This window comes from Pollicipes pollicipes, unplaced genomic scaffold (genome assembly GCF_011947565.3).
Source record: "Pollicipes pollicipes isolate AB1234 unplaced genomic scaffold, Ppol_2.1 Scaffold_4740;HRSCAF=5597_pilon_pilon_pilon, whole genome shotgun sequence".
Lineage (NCBI taxonomy): Eukaryota > Metazoa > Arthropoda > Thecostraca > Pollicipedomorpha > Pollicipedidae > Pollicipes > Pollicipes pollicipes.
This window is the reverse complement of record NW_023596545.1, coordinates 2194758-2217129: the sequence shown is the minus strand read 5'-3', so window position 1 is coordinate 2217129 and position 22372 is coordinate 2194758. Positions and strand designations below refer to the sequence as shown.

Genomic DNA, 22372 nt, shown 5'->3' with positions numbered 1-22372 from the left:
CAGCGTCTCAGTGTAGTGAAACGGTTAAGACGCAACTAGGGACTTGTTTAGCAACAATTATTGCGACGTAGCTGGAGCGTAACCGACTTTTAGTTCAGCGCCAATGCGTAACAATGTCCAAGCAATGTGAGGGTGATTGCCAACAATGCCGAGAGATTAAACTCAATTGTCTAACTTCAATCCTATCGCACAATGGGGTCATGCGCAATTCTATTGGATGACGGAACTCGTTTACAAGGCTGGTAGAGCTAGCGTGGCAACAGACTTGTCAAGGAAAGATAGCACGTGTTCTGTTTCGCGCCGGGAGACCCGTGTCAAGGCTCCAGGGATGTGCGGCCGCAAGGGGTCGTCATCGGTCGGGTTCGTGTGGTTATGCCTTAGCTTTGTCAAACGTTGTCAGTCTTTGCCAATCGCCTTCGCTTTCTCAATGCTGTCTGCGCCCTTCCCCCCTCCCCCGAATGGGCCGAGTAAGTAATATAACTAAGAACATTGAGGAAACGAACACTTTTGCGTTTGGTTGATCTCGTCCTTGGCTACTGCATTAAATTATATGAAGCTTCGGCTTCGACCACGTTGGAAATGCGTTAACTGCACTGGTCTCTGTTGATGCCAGGAAGGAAAGCCAACATTAATGGTGTCGCCTGCAAGTATGTCAAAAGCATGTCAACTTCTCCGTTGTTAACTTTGTAGGAAAAAAATCCTTAGATGGTGCAGCGCCCGATTCCCTTTCTCTTGTTCAAAGTGACCAAGCGACATGAACGCTGTCTCCCTCTCCGCTGTTTATTTCTGCCAAGTCTCTGTCACTGACGTGGCAGAAATTATGGCGATCTTTTCATCAATTCGAATGTCCAGCAATCCGCCACGTTCAGTACAAAATACTTAATGCCGCTTCGAATTGAGATGGAAATACTTCTTGGAAACGAATCATCCCAGCCGCAACAAACATGCAAATGAATACACAATAATAACACATGTCATTATCACTTATAGCAAATTATCAAGCCGCTAGAAGTTAGGTTGGTACCTAAATATGCGTACCTTTGATCAGTGATATAAATCTGTACGACTGTGCATGGTGGACCGCCAAATTTGACCGGCCAGTTTTATGTAAAATTGTTAAATGAAACCGTTTCAAATGAATCCCACTGAATAAGCACAGTTTATGTTTCTTCGTAGCTTCCGTCTCCAAAACTTAACCTCAATGAGATGTCGGTTAGCTTGAAGTCCGCGGGTTTTAAAAGCAATTAGGTTTTGTGGCTTCTGGGAATTCTTTGTGTTTTCGATGTGCAGCAAATCGTAGTGTTATGCTTTTGTCTTCATAGTAAAACCGCAAGTTATGTGAAAGTAAAATGTATCTGCAGTTAAAACCAGCCACATAAACTGTATTTTAAATAAACATTGAGTTGGTTCTGGCAGTTTTGAAATCTGCGTTATGATGAGCTCACCAAAACCTTCGCCCCATGACAGTCCTATGCGTGAATTCCAACAACTAATCTTATGCGTGCATTCCACTGAAATGAGAGTCTTGGTTGTAGTCTGTGACATATAACAGTAGGCTATGACAAAGCGCGCGTTTAAGGTGGGGAAAACAGGGTCACTCAAGCGGTTTTTGGCCTCCGTATGGTTTCCTTACATAACGCAAGGAATTTTTGAACCGACGACCTATGCCTAATTATTTAGGACGACGTCTGCCCATAGGCATTATTGTCGCGAAATATCTCAAAACGCCACCGAATTCATATTCTTCAGGGTCCATCGGCACTCTGATCTGTTGCCACCTTTGCCTAACAGCTGACACAGTTGGTTTGGGCCAGGTTCGTTTTCAGCTTTGTCCTTAAAATAATAACTCGTGGTGTCAGGCCGCGCGAGGTGACAGGCCACAAGTCTGTAGTGCGGTGGCAGACCACAAGTCTGTAGTGTGGTGACAGGCCACAAGTCTGAAGCGCAGAGGCGCACACAGGGGAGACGCACGGGCCCATGCCCGTGCATTAGCAAATGTTGGGCCCGCACACCGGCGACGGGCGTGAAAAGAGCGTCAGGGGAGCGAATGTCAGAGATTGTACAGGTTTTCATCTTGAAATGGAATGCAGTCGTGTCTTTATTCCAGTCGTGAATAAGACAGCGCGCTGTCAGCACCACATTACTGCTCAGCAAGTCTGAGCGTGAAAAATAGGCAACGTGAAATACTTGTCGAACAACGTTCGTAAACAATCGAGGTATCATTGTATTTGTAAATGCCGATAGCTCCGTGACTGGCTTCCGATTCGGTTGCCGATGGGGAGCTAGAGTCGCCCCAGGCGCTCGCCGTTTGCCACTGACGGAGATGACCGGCCGGCGACAGCGGCCGCGCGAAAGGTCAGTTGGCATCAGAGGGCATGACGCGTCGTGCCGAACATTGCGGTAAGTTACACTTTCGCCGCAAAAATGTTCTGTTGACCAGGATTTTCACGACCGTGTGATGGAGTCAGGCCTTCTACAGCAAGCACCGCTGAGCGCGGGCGCTGGTGCTAGAGATCCATCCAATCAAAAGGTTTGGACTAAATTTCTCAAAAGGCTCTCGCCCAATATCACAGCACGAGCCAATCAATTCCATCAGTCATTTAACAGCAAATTACGCATTGCACGTGTACGATTGACCGATGTCAATGCAGTACAGTTCAGTGATACGACAATAAAATACATGATATCGTTGAGATGGACAGCAGTACATCCGCTAATTCTGCATCATTTACGCGTTGGCACCACCGCGAACACTGGAACGTTATTTTGTGGGGGTGGATCTGTTTCTAGAAAATTCCTGCTGTCAATGCACCTCGATCAGCATGTTTCTGGAGTTAACTTAGCACTTAAAAGCGGTGCTTTTGACCTTATTCCTCGTTGATAGTTGACGATAAGGCGAAAAATGCAGGTACATTCGACAGACTTCCTACATGTCTTTCTTTCACCTTTTGGTGCTATCCAACAACCAGGAAAAAGGTCAGTAACACTGTTTTATGAATGTGTAATGCTCCCCGAAGCTGCAATAAATAACTTACGTAGCCTAGTTTGTATGGAAAGCGTACAATGCTTTAAATAATGTTGTCAAACCATCCCGAAAGGCAACACCACGGGACCCTCCAAAAAAGCAAATATTGTGTTGGGTCGATCAGGCTGTTGCTGCCTGGAGGGCCTTCCTGAGGGTTCTTATCAGGGCCCCTCAAACTTGGAGCCTTTTCTCACAGCAGCCGGAAGCATGCCGGCCGTGCGTACGCGTTCACCAGGAGTTGGCGTTGGAGATCAGCAAAACACACTTTTCCGCGTTGTACACTTTATTTGGAATGACCATAGCATGAATAACCGCACAATAATGGTAATAATAATAATAATAATAATGCCAGCCGGGGCTTATGCATACACGGTTTCTCCAACCAAAACACGGCTACGAACTAAAGCATCAACCTATTACGAATATTGGTAGTACCTAAGCCAAACCGCAATACACACCGTTCAAACGTGGACAAGTGCGAACGCACACCGTAACTCCACACAGTGAAAGGACGACGGTTGCGCGTCACGCAGCCGACATTTGTCTCCCATGCGACCCGCATCCGAGGTTCGACGGACGAGGGTTGGGTGGGGGGGGGGAGGGGGGGGGGGGGAGGCGGGCAATGCAAACCGAAATCCAGCCAATCGCGCTGTCGCAAAGGGCGGGGAATGCAAGTGGATTTGTGTCGCTACATGCGGCGCTGGGTCGTGCTGTACACATATTTATTGCTACGACATGCGTGAATATTTGCATAGGCACTCAGGCGGACAATACTTGTGGACACTTCTCAAGGCCTCGTGGAATGCTGACTATTGGGCGCCGACTACGGCCTCCCAGAAAACGGTACGGCTGTAGGGAAAAACACCACAGACGCGCACCATACGCGGTGGAATGCACCACCTCCGATTCATTGCAAATGTGGAGGGCCGTGGAGTTCATTCACAACAGTGCTATGCAGTGCGATCACCACTCGCTTCCTACCACACACTACAGAAAATAGAAAGAGGCAGCCAAGACTGGTGTCACGAATCACGACACATATCACGGGGTTTACAAACTGAATCGGTGTCACGCGCCTGCGCTTTGTAACGGGCAGGGAAACAATCACGCCCTCGTATAGATATTATTTGAAAAGGACGGCATTTATGATACAACGTTTGAGGCGCACAATGGGCCGTGTCATCAGCATGAGATCATATCCACGTCTACGTAAAATGCATCGGATGAGCCCAGCTTGCGTTCCTCGACTGCGGGCGGCGGGCCGCGCGCGCGCGTCGCCCCCGGCCCAGCCAAGTGTATGTACAGCCTGCGCGGGTGCTGGCGGGGCGCCGCCGGACCGGGTACGGTGCGACCACGCCAGTCCTCCTCTCGACCGCATTTGCATACAATTAGGGTGGGGCCGGCCCCGAGATTGCAGCCCAGCTGACGTTGTGATCACTCGCCGTTCTCGGCGGCCGTCGGGGCCTCGGGCGACGCGCTCTGATTGGTCAGGCGCAGCTTGGAGGCGGCGCTTAGCCGGGCGCTGATGTCGTTCAGATTGTCCCTCTTCTTGGCGCGGTCGGGCCGGGCCGGCTCGGCGGCCGGCTCTGGTGTCGCGGCGGCCGGCAGCGGCTCCTGCGCAGCGTGCCGCCGCCGGTGCTGCGCCAGCGCGTGCTCCAAGGAGTACGTCTCGCCGCACAGCTCGCAGCTGAAGTCGGCGGGAGCCGCCTGGTGACTGGACGCCATGTGCTCGCGCAGCTCGCCGGTGGTGCCGAAACCGCTCAGGCACACCATGCAGAAGATCTGCGGGCAGCAGAGGTCACACGTTCAGATCGCCGGCCGGGATGTTGCCGCGCTTCCCGCCCGCCTCACGTGGCGACCTCCAAACCCGTTCTCAGCTTATTTGCAAGATTTCACGTGCCCGGCTGTTGAACCCGCCCTCTCCGCGCGGCGTCGCGGGCGCCGCAGATAAAAACTGGTCGCCGACCGGCGCGCTTTCCTCCAAAAACTGGCGGCGCCGGTACGGCCGGAGAGTGACCCCTGCGCCGGGCGACCGGCCGGGCCGGTCGCCCGCCAGAGATGAGCGGCCTCCTCAGGCATGCAGCGGCCAGGCCGATTACGGCAGGGCAACGGACGGTCTGGCCGTCTGCCGGGTGAGGAAGGGACAGCGCGGGTCACCTGCCCCGGCGGCGGCGGCGCACCAGAGGAGCCGGACGGAGGGCTCCCGCGGATGGGTCAGGGCAAGCTGTGACTGGGATCTGTGACTGCAATCGGCCAATGGCCAGCAGCTGCGTCGGACGGAACACAGGCCGTGCCGGCAAAAAGCGAAAAGCGCACTCCATCGACGGTTGAAATCGACTACAGTGTCGACGAGCGCGCAGAACACGCGGATTTGCTGATCTAAATTTGGCAGCTGTCGAAAACGCGACGGGGACCGGATGAAAACGTGACGATCTTTTGGACAGAAGACCAAGCACAGACAGTTCGAGAGGCCAGATATGTCATTGCAACTGCATTCTGATAAGGTACCGAGACACATGAAACCTATCGTTGTCAGTTCCCGGTGCAAATATCCGCGCAATTTCACTTGCAAAACACTGTAAAACTATGCATGATTCATGCATGCGGAATGGAACAATGCCAAACCGTGGCTCGACGCGCATCACCAATAATTTATCAACAGGCTTCCCAATAGTGTTTTCAAGTTGCCATGAATGGAACGAACCAACGCAGTCATAACATTGAGCTTTCCAAGCGTCCAATTCGCCCGATCTCACAAAAATTATGCCGTTCTCACAAATCTGCAATCAAATCTCACAACGTCGCCAACCCATCTCACAGCGTTCTGGATGTTATAGCAAATCACAAGAGTGACACGAACCCCGCTTCCGACCTGCCCGCAAGGTAGGCGGCGGCGATACCGCCGGCCGCGACACTCACCTTGTCCTGGCCCTGGTCCTCCTCGGCGATCTCGGAGACCCAGCGAGCGTTGCAGCGCTCCAGCTCGGCCCAGGCCTGCTCGTGCTCGGCCTCCACGTGGTCTTTGACGCGCTCCAGGTCGAAGAAGTGCTCGTCGCACACGTGGCACCAGTAGCGGTGCTGCGTGGGCGGGCCGGCCGCGCCCGGCGCGTGCTTCTGCGCGTGGTGGTGGCCCAGGTTGTCCTGCGTCGAAAACGTCGAGCTGGGGCAGAGTGCGCACTTGAACGGCCGCTCGGGCACCTGTCGCATCGTGTAGCTGTCGTCCGAGGCGCCGCCGCTGTGCTTGCGCACCAGGTGGCGGTCGCAGTTCGACTTGGTGGTGAAGTTCACCGGGCAGTGGGGGCACTTGTACGGCTTCTCGCCGCTGTGTGTCAGCTCGTGCCGTTTCAGTGAGCTCGTCCAGGGAAACTCCCGCTTGCACACCTTGCACGGGATCTTGTTGGGCGCGTTCGAGTAGGCGCTTCGCCGCTTCTCGAGCGCGCGCTCGGGGTCGTCGTCGCCGCTGCAGGAGCCCTCGTCGGCGGCGTCGCTGCGCTCCTCGTCGCTGCCGAAGTACTGCTGGAACGTCTGCGCCTGCGCTGTGTCCACCAGTCGTGACACGCTGGCCAGGTCCTCGTCGCGTCGCGCCGGCGCCGGCTCGTCGATCACCAGCTGACTCTCGTCGTCGCTGACGTAGCCGTTGGAAGGGCTGGGCTGCTCACGGCCGGGGCTGGCGGCGGCCGGCGGCGGCGCCACCGGCTTGGGGCTGGCGTCGGCAGCGCCCGGCGGCGGCCGGCGCGCGCCGCGCGACTTGCGCTCCCACTTGTCCGGGTGGTGGTTCTTGACGTGCCGGTCCATGTTGGTGCTGAGCGTGAAGCGCGCCTCGCAGTAGCTGCAGGAGAAGGGTCGCTGTGTACGGTAGCGCCGCTGCTTGGGCTTGCTCTTGAGCAGCGCGTCCGGCGAGGCGCCCTCGCGACCAGACGTCACCAGACCGGCCAGCTCGGGCGCGTCCGTTTTGGGTGACCAGCGCGGCTCGGGCTCGGCCTCCTTGCGCTCCGCCTCTGTCGAGCGCTCGCGGTGGGCCTGCGCGGCCAGTGACAGCGCCGAGGTAAGAGCGTGCATCTGGTTCTGCGGGTCCAATATGCCGCCGCCCGAGCCCAGCTGCAGGCCGCGCGCCATCTCGCGTCCCAGGCGGCTCTGCCAGTGCTCGTCCAGCGGATAGGGGAACATGCCCGGCATGACGAACAGCGGCATGCCGTGCGGGTACGGCATGTACAGGTTGAGCGGCGGCGGCAGCAGCGCCGGCAGCTTGGCGTCCGGCTCGGCCTGCTTCTGCGGCTCCTCGACGCGGCGCGATGGCGCGTCGGCCGCCTTCTTGCTCAGGTCGAGCGGCATCGGCTCGTCGCCAGCCTCCGGCGAAGGCGAGCGCTCGCGCGGCGGCGGCGCCGCGACCGGCGCCGGCGGCGGCGTGGGCGTCACCGCGCGCAACGGCACGATGGGCGGCGGCTCCCGCTTCATCAGGCTCGGGATCGAGATCATGGTGGGCGGGATGGGGAAGTGCATCGGACGCCTCTTGCTCTGGTCTATGAGGCTCTCGACACTGCTGAGGTCCGAGGCGAGCTCGGCGCGCGGCCGCTCCTGCAGCACCAGTCCCGGCTCCTTGGTCGGGTGCTGCTTGCGCACGTGCTGCACGGCCTGCGCCTGCTCGGGGAAGTTGAGCTCGCACACAGTGCAGACAACCAGACCGCGCCGCGCCGCCGGCCCGTGCTGCGAGCGCATGTGCTCCTTCAGCACCTTGGGCAGCTTGAAGTCGGTGTTGCAGACGGCGCAGACGGTGCACTGCGCCGGCGGCGCGGCCGGCTTCTGCGGCGACGACTCGGCCGACAGGTGCACCACCATGTTGTCGTTGAGTAGCTCGCGCAGCTTCAGCTGGTGCCGGTTCTTGAGGTGGCGCTCGCAGTTGGCCTTGGTGGTGAAGGCGTACTTGCAGATGCGACACTCGTACGGCCGCTCGCCGTTGTGGTCCTTCATGTGGCGCGTCAGCGTCGACTTGTCGCCGCTGGAGAACGGGCACACGTTGCACTCGTACGGCGTGGCGCTCATGTGCAGCCGGTTGTGGCCCTTCATGGCGCGCAGGTTCGGGAACACCTGGTCGCAGAGCCGGCAGGGGAACTCCCCCTTGGCCTTCATCGTGCGGATGTGCTCGAAGGCCGGATCCTCGACCTCCTCCGCCGCTGCGGGCGGCGCGCCGAGAGGCTGGCTGTGACGCGCCTCCTTGAGCGGGTACTCGGGCGGTGGGCTGGTGGAGGCGCGGTCGCCGCGGTACGGCGAGATGGGCTCGCCAGTCAGCGGCAGCAGGCGCGCCAGGGGAGGTGCGCTGGACGCGCTCAAGCCAGAGCCCGGGCTGGCCAGGCCCGGGTAGGCGGGGCGCAGGTCGGCGGCGTCGCCGCGCGCCGCCTCAGCCGACCGCTGGCTCGGCGCCTCCGGCATCGGGTACCGGATGCACTGGATCCAGTCCCTGCACTTGTGGCGCGCCTCGTGCTGCTGCATGGCGTCGGCGTCCGCCACGCGGAAGCTGCACTTGTCGCAGCTGAGCAGCGGCTCGGCCGAGACGGCCGCGCGCCGCGCCGTCGCCTCGGGCGAGCCGCGCCGCTCCGGCTCGGCGCCGGCCGGGCCGCGATACTTGTGCTCCAGCATCGCGCCGAGCACCGCCGCCGGCGCCGGCTCGCCGCGGTCCGGCCACGGCTCGGCGTCGGCGTCCGAGTCGGAGCCTGTCGGCGGACGCCGCTTGCCCTCGGGGCAGCCGCCGGCGCCGGCGGCCGGGCCGGCCTCGTCGCCACTGCCGCGCCGCTTGCAGGCCCGCCGCGCGCCCTCCTCGCCGCAGTGCGAGCCGCGCAGGTGCCGGTGCATGTTGCCGTTGGTGGTGAAGCGCAGGCCACAGAGCCGGCAGCAAAACGGCCTGTAGCCGGTGTGCGTCAGCATGTGGCGGTCCAGCGACGCCGCCGAGCTGAGCGGCTTCTGGCAGATGCCGCACGCGTGCTGGCCACCCGCGTCCACCAGGCTCTTGTTGTGCGAGCGGAGGTGCTGCGTGAACGCCTTCGGGCTGAGGAAGGTCTGCTCGCAGTCGCGAGACGGGCAGGCCAGCTGCTGGCCGCTCTCGGCGTCCGGCAGGTCACTGATGCTCTCCAGCGAGCCGGTGTCCGTGCCGCAGTCGGACATCTGCGGAGGCGGGGCGCGTCAGACAGCGGCCGGGCGGCCCGCCAGCCCACAGAAGCCGGCTGAACGAGATGCGTGAAGTGTCCGCAAGCCTCGAAACGAAGGCGTCGGCAAATGTCACGGTCGCTCCGATGTGATTGCTGTAAGACCAAAAACCTGCTTTTTCGGCATTATGAGCTGTTATGCTGTACGTTTATAACCCCGGCATACATGGTGGTACTTGTGAAACGAATGTATCGAGTAATCCTTGAGACATATCAAGCGAGTACTCGACGTTTCCAGCAAAGCTCATGATCATGAGTGGAGCATTAGGCGCACCAATCATGCTTTTAAGCCCTCAAATGACGTCACCAGAATCTACGTCATTAGAATCTATCCTGAAATTGACGTTATCCGTAACTCTGAATCGGAGTCAACTCAAAACCGAGCTGTGATGCTCTGAGTCAGAATCACTTAAAAAGACCACCTGCATCACAGCTTGTCTGCCTCCAGCAGAGCGATTGTTCATGGCCGCCCGCGACCATGAGCCGTGTTGGACACGTCGATCATTTCCATTCCCCAGTGATTGCTTGAGACCCAGTTTAACCAGCGTAAGCAGCCCCCTCTTGCATGTTGACGCCGGTGGTTTCCAGCATAGAAACTCGTTACCCCGCCCAATCTGGTTTTCACGTGCTGTTCATATGCCTGCTACCCCTGTGTTCAGGAAGATGACAAGTGACCAGTGAGAGGCATAGCCAATGCGTACAGCTTTGTGCCTACTCTCAAAAACTCGCACGGGTAGGGTTGTCGACATTCGAGTGTTTGCCACAGTGTATGTATTCTTGGGTTTTCGTCGGTGTGGCAGCAAACTAGAAAAGCAAAGACCATGAGCTGTGACGCAAAGTGGGATGCGATGCGATGCACGACGCGACGCTGTGCGACACGATGGGATGCATTGTGCGCCATGACGCACCGGCGAGGTGCGGTGTTTACCCCCTTGTTGTCATACCGCTCTACCGTGACGTCAAACGACCTAACCAACTGGTTTTTACGCCACACTTTGTGCCAAACCAACACGCAGTCATCGCCAGCCATGCGGTTTACTGATGCGGGTTTCGTGAGCATTCATCAGGCTGGGAAACGATGCATGACTGCAGAGCGCCTTCGCTTGGTGTAAAAAGTGACCGATTACAAATTTCCGCACAGAAAGGCTGCCAGAAGAACCCGTGAAAGCGACAGCGTTCATCGGTACCCAAGCGAGGCAGTCTGCTTTGATTAATGCACGCCCTAATTCTATATTTTTTTAATGCACAGGTTGTTAACCATGTAGTTTTGCAATTACGCAGCGCGAACCGGCATCCTAGCTGGCACCCTATCCACACCTGGTGGGGGTGGCTGACTGACGTCTAACCAACTGGCAGGCCGATACGACTCTGATTTATTCCAGGGTTGCATTGGGCCGCTTGCATCCAATAAAGAGGATGAGTGTGCCCAAACGACGCCTGGCGTCAGTGTCCCACAGGTGTCAGGCAGAGGGTGGTGCGGGTGCCGCGGACAGGCACAGAGGAGGATGCGTCGGGGTGTCGCTCCGCCCGCGGGATGACGTGCATCGGTCCTTTCTTTCCTTGGAATCCGAGGCCAAGTGCTGCATGGGACAAAAACGGCAAAACTCGTTTTGACACGACACGAACTAGTTCAGTTTGATCGAAAAATAGACGGTGCGATCTGTTAAGTTTCGTTTTGGAATACGAGGATGTCATGGCGTGTCACGACGTGCCAATGGTGTGCCAATGGTGTGCTAGTGGTGTGCTAATAGTGTGCCAGTGGTGTGCCGGCCGTGTTCGCGCGGACAGAGCGGTGGGCGTCGCCGCACCTCCATGCCAATGGTGTGCCAGCGGTGTGCCGACCGTGTTCGCGCGGACAGAGCGGTGGGTGTCGCCGCACCTCCGTACCAATGGTGTGCCAGTGGTGTGCCAGTGGTGTGCCGGCCGTGTTCGCGCGGACAGAGCGATGGGTGTCGCCGCACCTCCGTGCCAATGGTGTGCCAGTAGTGTGCCGACGGTGTTCGCGCGGACAGAGCGGCGGGTGTCGCTGCACCTCCGTGCCAATGGTGTGCCAGTGGTGTGCCAGTGGTGTGCCGGCCGTGTTCGCGCGGACAGAGTGGTGGGTGTCGCCGCACCTCCGTGCCAATGGCCAGCTTGCGCTCTACATGCCGGATGATTACAAAGGCGCACTGATACATGCCATCGTCAGCAGGATGGGCCGCTTGGAAACGGGTCTGCGACGGGATAATTCCCTACCTATTGAGGCCATATCATGCGCGTGTTATCACACATAGGTTGAAGCCATGTCACCGATAGGCAGGAGGATATGACGTAGTGAAGTGATGTCCACCACTGAGACTGGGCAAGACGCGGCAGCATTTCGCGAGCGTCGCTTCGCTGCACGCCAGGAAAATACCTTGTCCCCGAACAAAGAAGCTTGCACCCAGACTTCATGACAGCGACAAAGCACCGTCCAACTAATTAGCCAATCGTAGACATGGCTGACGGGCGAAAGCGACAAAGGGCGGAAGCAGGGCGCCCAGAGCCGCCGACCGACCGCGATAGCGGCCGGCTGGCTCGTGCCGCTGGCGGTAACGCGCGGTGGCCAAGGCGCCGGACGGGCGCCCGAGGCGACGTCGCCCGCCACCCACCTGGTCATCCTGCATGGGCTCCGAGCCGGTGTGGTCGGCCGGGGCCGGGGCCTCCTCTGAGGGCGCGTTTCTCTCCTCCGTCATCGAGTCGCACATCTCATAGTCTGCAACACAGGTGGCGACACGTCAGGGCGGGGGAAGAAAGGAACCCGTCGGCGGAGGCAACACGTCGGAGAGGAAGAGAGATCAGAGAAGGACACGCTAGTGGGGGCGACTTGTCGGAGGGAGGCAATAGAGAGGGACACGGCAGCGGGGAGATGCGTCAAACAGAGCGACACGACAGAGAGCGCTAAGCGACAGAGGCCCAGTGACGTTAGGGCGGGTGAAACGTTGGTGGAGCGAGACGTAAGAGAGAGAGAGAGAGAGAGAAAGAGAGAGAGACACACACCAGAGGGAACGAAACATCAGAAAAAGACACGTCAGAAGAAGCGACACGTCGAGGCTGCTCCCGGACACATCCCTTGTAAAGGGAGAGGGAGAGGAAGCAATGGAGTGAAAGCGATACAGTGGGTGGACGGAAATGAGCGAGAGGAGCGAGACAGCCAGGGACACACAAGGGAGATAGAAGGGAGATAGCAGGAGAGAGAAGCGGAGCCAGATGGCGCTGGCGGCGCTCACGGGAGCCGTGGGCGACGCATCCAGCGGGCGCCAGCCGAGGATGAAGGACAAAGGGGGTCGGCCGCACCTGCCGCCGGGTCTTAGCTCCACTGGGTGGTGTCGGACACGGTCCAGCGACCTCGGGGCGGGGCAGCGGCGGCGGGATCGGCAGGTGCCGGAGGTGCCGGCGGCGGCGCCCGATGCGGCACACATGCCAGGCCATGGGTGGACACGGCCTTAAGGTCACGCAGCGGCGCCTTTATGAATGGCGCGCCGCGGTGACCCGATCAGGCAGCGAATAACAGCTCCGAAAACGGAACAAAGGCGGAGTTCTCCGTGTTCTTTTGTGCAGTTGCAATGACGCGTTGCGTTAGGGACTTGCAAGGGTCTCTGGCCGCAGGCAGCCCAGAGGAGACACTAGCAGTAAAGACCTAATGTCAGCACCTTGGTTCCTCCATGGGAAGGGTAACAAAAGTTGCACCAGACACCCCTTTGCACGGTCGCGGCGTGATTTTGCGACGGGCGCCTGTTCCAGAAGTTCACGCAACACCTCCTCGCTACATGCCGCCTTTGCGCCGGGCGTCCGCAGCTCGGCGGACATCCGACCTCCGACAGAGACACCCTGGCCATTGGCACCCTGGTCGCATCCGCTGGTCAGCCGGCGAGCCTGGCCGGCGCCGGGACGGCGCGATCGAACCGACCCAGGCGAGCACGTCGGCATTTTGACGACCCGATCGGGCCATCCAGGCCCAGTCGTCATCGACCTGGTCCAGGGGTCGGCGGAGCCGGACTGCTGGCCGACGCTGTCACCTGGGGGACAGTCTGGGGCCGCAGTCTGGGGGACGGTCTGGGCCACAGTCTTGGCCACAGTCTGGCGAGCAGTCTGGAGCAGCCGACGGGCATGAGCCCCGCACAACCGGAATCGGCTCTCGCGGCGTGCAAATGTCCGTTCAGGTCGCCGGTTTGCTAGAGAACACGTCCAGATCAGAAAAGTCGGCCGTCGCTGCGACAAGACCCACCCTGGCCGGGCTCGCCGCCGCCGTTGCCGCTCCAGCCGACCATTTATCGTGCCGGCATTGCTCGCCCGAAGTTTTTCATGCCCGGCCGATCGTTAGCCGAGTATGACTCCGGGCCGTCAAGTGCTGCGCCTCGCCAGCGCCAACTTATGACACTGGAGCTGGTACAAGGAAGTAACGGGCCCAATTTGCGACCATTCCATGCACAGGGAACAGGTACTTCTGACTCCAGCAAGATAGTTCCCTAGAATGCGTTCTCGAGGGGCGGGGCCGACCAGAACACGCCGTTCCGACGAAAGAATGCAGCAATCTGCACTGCGCTGTTTCGACGAAACTGTACCAGGTGAGATCATAAAAATCCACGAAGACGCCCGGCGCACCATACCCTTGCCATGTGGACCTAACTGTTTCAAGCCACTTCTCTGCTCCATTTCACAGGCGCGCTCGCTCCTCGCACTCAGCGGTCACACAAGAACAAAACTGTGATCAAGAGCGGCGAGCATGTGTTGGCACGTGCCGTGAACACGACCCCGCCCTGAGTCACGGCGATTTACCAGGTAATCGCAGTTCATCAGCGGCTCATCTCGCCGGCTCGCCGCAGCGCCGGCCGGTAATGACGGCATCAGTCGACCGACGCCGACACGTGATGCCGGCAGTGAATCAGTAGCCGCGGGGGGCGCACCGCATCCGAGCCCAGCGTCCGAGCGGCGGGCGGGAGCGGCAGCGGGCCAGCCGCGCGCTCTGGAGCGGCAGACAAGCCGGCACTTCAGGGGAGGTCGCGTCCGGGCGGCAGGCGGGAGCGGCAGCGGGCCAGCCGCGCGCTCTGGAGCGGCAGACAAGCCGGCACTTCAGGGGAGTTGGCGTCCGAACGCCGACGTCTGAAGCTCTTCCTGGCACCGCAACACACGCCTCAGTCTCACCACGAGGAACGCGGCCAAAAGAGAAGGCAGGCAGGCCTCTTCCGGTGTCAGGTCCACCCCTGACTAACCACACCGGGACATTGTTGTCCTCACTGACCCGTCGCCGGGCTGCAGCGGTTTGTGGCTGCCGCCCTCGCTCTCTCTCACATACATCGTGACGGCGGGGGGCATCACCAGACCCCGCTCTGATCCCGCTCTGACCCCGCTCTGATCCCGCTCTGATGACCGGCATCAGAGCGGGACAGCTCAGCCCTTCGCCAGCTCAGCGGCACCGACTGGAGGTCAGACGCGCTGCGGTGCCCGTCGGCTGGCCTCGCAAAGGACCGCGTGCCGTCGACCCGTTCGGCGGGGGACAGAGCCGCGGTCCGACTCGAGCCGCGGGTGCGGGACGGCAGTCGTGTTGATGCCAGCACGCCTGACGCGAAACCCGGTGATGATTCTCACCCATCGTCGCGGCTTGGCAGTGTGGGCAATTACCGATGGTTTAGGACACGAACCGCCCGGTCAGCCGCTGGCTCACGCTCGGCGGCTTCGTCGCGGACTGAGTGGTCGTGGATCCGGTGGAGGGGGCCGGATACCGCGAAATTCGCGCACAACTCGGGCGTGAAGCGCGCGTGGGCAGCGCGGCCTCGGTCGGTACAATGGTGCCGCAAGAATAGCAGGAGCATAGGGGTCCCGTCAGCAGTTGCGTGCTGGTGAGAGGGCCCCGTTTCGTTTCAGCGCGAGAGAGACAGGATGATCCGGGCGCCCACATTTCAGTAATGTTGGTCTATGTCTCTCGGTGATTTGATGACATCAGCCTATATGATCCAATCCAAGTTGCTACAATTTGGGCGGGGATGCTGTTTTGAGTAATAAGGAAATCAATGAGCCCAAACTTGAGGTATTCCAAATTAAGCACAATTTACACACACAAAACATCATTGAAATGCCATAAAAGCTAAAATGATATGAAATGAAATAAAGCTAAACGCAAATATAACTATAAACGGAATATACGGAGTACGGAATAGCGGAATAACGGAAGTGAGCCCTTAGTTGAGACAGCACTTGCATGACAAACATCCATCACTTCCTACGACTACCATAACTGGTCCAAACCAATACCAAGAGCTACGAGCCTAACATTACGAACAATGTCTCAACACATCAGCTTCCTTTCACGATGATCTCAATCTTCGGGATGTCGCAGTCGTCGCCTCCAAATCACCACCTCGCGAAGCCGCAGCCCAACGCGATGACGCAGCCCTGTACCACCGCGGCCGACATAAGCCCACCGATCAGCCACTCCAACTCTCGGTCACTCACCTAGCCAGGTCCTGCTGTTGATTCCGGAGAAGCGACTGGCGGCGGCCTCGCCAATCACACCTAACATTGTCCCGCGCTCGGCGTCGGCCCACCCAGCGCGACTCTGCGGCGGCGAGCGAGAGCAGGCGCTTCCCACGCGCGGCCGACGCGCCGTCCCGGGAACAACTGGCGGCGGCCGGCGCCGCTCCTCCGGCGCCCGCTATCCCCGCCCGCCCCGCCTCCGCCGCCGCCCGCTGTCTGTGTGTGCGCTCTTGATGACGTCAGCGCCTATCACCGGCCGGATACTGCGCCGCCGGCTCGGCGGCCGGCGACGGCAGCCGCCGTCCGCAGTCGAGCCGAGGCTCCCAGCGCCTCCCGGCGCCTCCCCGCGGGAGCGGGGAGTCACGCTCGCCGGGAAGCGCTGTCATCACGCCGGTCACGACTGCAGTCACGGGGGAGGAGAGCGCGTCACGGGCAGCAGGCCTCCTCACGAGAGGATGAGCTGGCTTCGGTCCCTCCCGCCGCAGGGCGAGCCTGCATTGACCGGCCTCACGAAACAAATGGATGCATTCTTAGTTCTCATCACACATACTAACTGATGTAATGTACACCCAGTATACTACCGGGCACGATGCAAAACCGGTCATATATTTGACTTCACGGAATCGATACACCCATAGGAACCTATAGTGGACGGGCAGCGTGGTGGGCTGGGTACCGATGCTGGTGAGATTATCCGTATGGGTACGTGTAAAGGTAAGATACTTACAAAATTTTGGGTACATGCTCCAGGAAGTACCACATAATGTTATTGCTTGCGCTTTGTTTCGTCATAGCTTCATTCACACTACTCTTGCAATTATCAGCGCAATAGAGTGTGAGTAGAGTAATATGAGTGTGAGTAATATGAGTAAAGAGTAATATGAAAAAGAGAGTAAAATGAGTGTGAGTACAATTTATAGTTCAAACTCTTCGACAATTCATAGCTTTAGTTTAGTCATAGTTTCAACTTTTTAAAACTTGGAAGCGGATGTTTCCGTTGCGTGCTGCGGCGTGATGTCCAACTGAAGCGCGCCATAGACGCGCAGAAATCGCCGACATGCATTAAAACATCGCGTGTTCTGAATTTGCTTTTTACGTGTCTAACCCAAACATTCTACAATTGACATTTGGTCACGCACAGATTAATGCATGCAATATATATATATATATATATATATATATATATATATATATATATATATATATATCGTTTGCGCAGAATTGAGCGGCGCACGAGGCTTATATGCTTGATTCCGCTCTCGCCGAATTAAATCGTTCTTTCTCATATCAACGCAAAGGTTGACACCGATTTTAGCTCAATGACTAGCAGCGTCAGCTTTAGTTGATTCCGATTCAGGTTCAAAGACAGGCTTAGAACATATTACAGTAGACTCGATTTTGGTGAAGATATTAGGACTTCAAAGGAGCCTACTACGACAGCAGAATAGTAGTATGTTTTGTCGCTGAAGCCTGTCAACTCATATCTTTGGTGGATCAACCCAACACTTTTCACTCAAATTGAAAGATTTCCAGAAAGTTCAGTGGAATCGGCTCATTTTGAACCGAAAGCACTTTTCTTAATTCCGGAGTGTATACCAACTCAACTCAGTCTCAGGCACAGGTTGAACGCATAATTACTCTGCAGTCTCCAGTATGCATGATGAAGTGTCAACGAAAATACACAAACTAAACGCATGCATCTATAGTGGATACGCAACATCCCCCTCGCGATCAGTATCAGGATCAACATTTACATGAGAACGGTCTGCACAAATAGATACACTTTATACGGGACAGCCTTAAATATCCTAATAGGCACCCTTGCATGTGACAAGCAGCAACAGTGAGATTGTGTCGTAGAATAAGGACACAAGTAACAAAGATCGTTATTTATGTTCCCTGTTTGCAACAACAGCAAACAGGCTCATGGCTCACTTTTGACACGGACACAGACACAGGTACGACGTGATTCCAGGACAAACTGATTTACGTTACAACGAAATGGAGCTTTCCTGCACGCCAAGCAGTTTACCTGACAGGTATCAGCTTTCTTCGGGTACCTGGCGTGAGGCCTGCTAACTAGGAAGAAGTTGATCGGCATCTAGATGATCGGCGGATAGGGACCACGCGGCGGATTGCCCCGTGATGATCATAGGCCAGAAGAAACGATATTTGAGGCGGCTAGCACAGTCGAAACGGAAACTGCTCTGACGCAACGTTCTAGTCAGGATGTTGATCCAAACGCAAAATCGTCACACATGCCGGCAGCACATCACAAGTACAAGTACATCCAAAAGTGAAACGTTTTTTTCTTTGCTTTCGGCGTCATACACATGGAAATGGTCGTCAAAGGCTGCGGTGTTATGCAATTCTGCACTTTCTGCCACATTATCCATACGCAACGGGGACACCCAGAGGCTTGAACGGCTCGCACCCGTGCTGAACCGATGTCCCGTCATGGCAGGCGGCATGATCCACGTGGCAGCAGAAGTCTTAAAGACACCAGGCAGAGTGAGCGAGGGACGAGGGATTCGAGAGCGAGGGACGCCCAGCCAGGCTAACTCTGGTGGCACTGCGGGCCGTCACCCCCGCTCGCGGACCAGAGGCCGGTCCATTTCACGCACCCTCTCTCGGACCACAGCGGCCAACGAATCAGTTGTCCGTCAGCCATAATTTTGACCAGAATCGGCCCAACGGCTCCGTCGGAACGCCCCGGCTGGTGATCCTGGCCTGCAGTCGTTGTGGATGCATGCTCACACGTTGGCCTGTCCCGCCCTGTCCCGCCCTGTCCCGCCCTTGCCCAGCTCCGCTACCAGCTCGGTCAACATTGGTCTCACGGCGCGTCAGAGCTTCGCTATCGGCGCAGGCCGGCCGCGTTTTGGCGTAAGCCGTTGCTGCCTAGGGAGGCCGGGGGCGGCAGCCGACCCCGGCCGGCTCGGCTCGCGCCGCCAGCGCCTGTTTGTGCGCCAGTCGGCCAAACAGAGCGACGGCCTCGCAGCTCCGCCGGTGGACGTGGCCCTCTAATCGGGGCTTCGCTGCGGCCGCCGTGTTGATCCGACCCCGAAGCGAAAGCGGCCTCGCGCGCGCCGCGTCGGCCGCGCGCGCCGCAATCGTCTCACTCAAACAGCGCCGCCGCGTCGTGTTGACAGGCCGCGGCTGAGTCAGCCGCCGGCGCCGCCGGCAGCGCAATCTCGCGGCAGGACGCCGAACAAAAGGGGCGCGGCGCGCCAGCCACTACCCCTGACGCGTAGTGAGACCAGGCCGGATTGCTGCGCCACTCGACTATCTCGGGACTTCACCGGAGCATGCGCCGGCGCCGGGTCAAAGGTGCGGGTGATCGGTGGCCAGCCGTTGGACGGCAGCCCCCCCCCCCCCACCCTACGCCGCTAGTTACCACGATGAGCGGAGCTGACCGGTGGCGGGAGTCCTGACAACCACCTGGCGGGCCACACTTCGGTGACATGCTTTAAAATGGGGGGGTACATCTGCTTCTATGAGAATCTCTCTCTTCCATCCACAAAAGCATGTGTTTGGCTTAGATGTCTGATTGCCATATATAAGCTCTGAAACATACTCGGCTGAAAACCCCCTTGGGCTTTTAGAGTACTAGGCTTTAGGTTGGTAGCGTATTTTTGGGACCGTATTATTATCATTATTATAAACCGTAGGCCTTAGGTTAGAGATAGCGTCGCAGTTGACGCCAGACATGACTGAGTGGCTTTAGATGCGCAATGATGCCATCCACTTGAAGGACTCGCGGGGAGTTCACCGCGAGTAGAGTGCTGGCCTCCGTCTAAGCTGAAGATATGAGAGACACACCCAAACAGCTCGTTGGACTCCTCAGCTCGTTGGACTCTTCAGCGTGTTGGACTCCTCAGCTTCCCGTTCAGGTCTAATCGCCATGATGTTGAAGCGCCGGCTCATAGCGAAATGGTACGGCCGAGATCGGGACATTTCGACAGATCAGTGCCTGTCTGGTTAACAAGCTGCTTTTACGAAGGCACTTTCCTGTGGTCATTCCAAAGATACAAAGTCATACACTTTTTGGGCGGCGCAAAACCGTCTATCTCCAACACCAGATCCGAAACTTTCTTGACTGACTAAAAAAAAATGTTCTCTGGTGTCTCCGACCTTCTATCAAGCTGATACGCAGGCGGCAGCATCACATAGCGTCAGCAACTGAATATGTCGTGAAGCCTCAGTGAGAACAATTCAGTCATTTTGGGCCGAGTCAGACTTAACTCATATATTTTAAATTACGTAAGCTGTTCAGTGCATGTGCGAGGAACATTATTCACGTAGACAAGACAGTGGTTACAGCCTCATTCTTCGCGGATTATGTTAGACATTTAACATATATATATATATATATATATATATATATATCATATATATATATATATCCATATATATATATATATATATCCATATATATATATATCCATATATATATATATCCATATATATATATCCATATATATATATCCATATATATATATCCATATATATATATATATATATATATAAACCTCATGTATTAAAACCTCATATATTTTAAAAATTCAATTCGATGCACGATTTTAAGTGGCCTGCGGGTTTTCATATTGACCCACCTCTAACTCATAGCTCCCTAAATATTATTGCAAATATGGCCCCAAGCCATGCATCAATTTGTCGGACCTATTCTTAACCCGGCGATCTATTCATGGCTCACAAGATTCGACTCAAGGGTCATGTATAAGCTAGCAGATCCAGGTATATGCTTGATATGTTGACGTACTCCTTGCCAAGCAGGCATGCATGAGGATGTACATGATACCTGAAAGTGCAAATCCCACCACCAACACAGCCGCGGTTGAATTACATCAAGTAGAGTAATGGAAGTTATCTTGTTTTGGTTTTGGGAGAGGACTTACGTACAATTACGCAATTGAACCCCGTCTTGAGCAGTAGACTAGCCTCGTGTAACGCCTGACCTAAATACCATTATAATCATAAAACATTTTCGTGCATGCGCTCTTTCCCCCTGGCCTTTAAGACGATGAGAAAATGAAATATTCTAACAGCGTAGTACATATTTGCAAGATTTGTAAACAAATCTAGTAGCAGTATCAGGCGCGTAGTTTCGCAAAATGGGTTGGGGTGAGGGCTGAACAGGGAAAAACGATCCAACCTGCCCTAAATGTACCAGCAAACAGCTTTCTCCCCAAATATGGTCCACTTTCTTCTCAAAGCTTGGGGAAGGGTTGAAGATCTCCTTTAAGAAGGAAATCACACCTCTGGATAGCGTCACGGAAGGCAAAGTAACGAGTTGTTATGATATTGAAACCTGTTAACTGTATGCCGGCGTCTATAACAGTGAAAGCTTTTGATTTTACTCCCAAAATTCGTTTTAAATGCAGAGTTCGAGCCATCAAATGCAGATGAGCTCATCACAAGCTGTGGCATCAAAGGTGTGAACGGCACCAGCCGAAAGCGGAAACAACTTGTGCATCTCTGTGGGTATATTTTGAGGTATTGTTTGTTTTTTGTTTTTTGTCCATCGAGTTACAAATCCAGAAGCTACTATCAAGGCTCCACGCAATTTGTTTTTGGCTGCTGTCTCAAAAAGTTCTTGCATAACTGATCATACATTAGGGATCATCATACATTGGGGACAACTGTCATGCTGTTCTGTAGGCAGAAATCACCAATACCGATTATAATGGATGTGACAAAATCAACTCAAACAGGCATCTTCCAAACGAAAAATGACAAAATCGTGACAATTTCATTTCCACGTGGTGTGTCAGCTATCCCATATGGCATCCTGTGTTCGCCATTCATGACATTTGGTTTCCGTGATGCGTGTGTTGTTAATATTTAAGGGCTTAATAGTATGCACGTTGCCGTTGCTTCACCATGCTGTACATGGCGGCAGTTTTTGCAATCTTCACGTTGTGGGAAAATTATTCTAAAGCGCTTTCATTTTCGATATCACATTAATTTCGCTATTTCTCAACAATCTATGGTTGGAGCAATATGTTCCATTGTCGGTCCAATAATTCAACCTAATTACTCATGATTCAAATACAAACTTCCGTGTAAAAGTTATGACTCGCCTCATGAGCTAAAAACACATTTTATCCAGCTGAATCGATCATGTTTTTGACTTATCAAAGCTCTTCCGCCTATGAGTCCATACTGGATTGAGTGCGAGTTGAGCATCAGCCTACCTACTCCCAGAGGTTAACCTTCCCAACTTCCCTAGCCCAGCAACTTTTACAGCTTCCCAGCATGTCGACGACAGCTTCCCCAGCTTCTCCCAATTTCCCAGCTTCCCACTTTATCCAACTTTCCCAGCTTCTTCAGCTTGCACAGCTTCTCCAGCTTCCCCAGCTTCTCCCGCTTCCAGTTTCTACAGCTTCCCCAGTTTGCCTAGCATGCCCAGCTCCTCAGCCGCCGCGGCCGAACCGAACGATGGGCTTCGCCAGGGCTCCGGAGCCGATAGCGGACCGCGGCTGGGGAAGCGGGGAAGCGGAGCGGTGCGGGCAGCAGCTGGCGCTGTTCCCAGCCGCTTCAAAGTGCGCCGCCCGCTTATCGCGCGGGATGTGAGGGAATTCAAGTGAGTCAAGTCACGAGCTGAGCTCACCGTCCCGCCAGGTGCCGCCCGGACGGT

The 22372-nt window shown here is 56.2% G+C and overlaps 2 protein-coding genes across 2 annotated transcripts in view; both read right to left on the bottom strand.

Annotated features, from left to right (window-relative positions):
* Positions 1-3299: 3299 nt before the first annotated feature.
* On the bottom strand, positions 3300-8583 carry LOC119098849 (ras-responsive element-binding protein 1). The gene is made up of 2 exons (XM_037221894.1): positions 5945-8583; positions 3300-4807 (listed from the first exon to the last, which is right to left on the bottom strand). Exons 1-2 carry the CDS (start codon positions 8510-8512, stop codon positions 4460-4462), a joined length of 2916 nt encoding a protein of 971 aa, XP_037077789.1. The 5' UTR covers positions 8513-8583; the 3' UTR covers positions 3300-4459.
* A 211-nt stretch (positions 8584-8794) lies between these two features.
* The window catches only part of LOC119098850 (oocyte zinc finger protein XlCOF7.1), a gene marked incomplete at its 3' end in the record, with an annotated part of 65366 nt that continues 51788 nt past the window's right edge, over positions 8795-22372 (bottom strand). The window contains exons 3-4 of the mRNA XM_037221896.1: positions 11853-11956; positions 8795-9181 (exon numbers count right to left, since the gene is read on the bottom strand). Of these exons, the coding sequence (XP_037077791.1) occupies positions 8795-9181; positions 11853-11956 (491 nt within the window). The remainder of the gene's footprint in view (positions 9182-11852; positions 11957-22372) is intronic.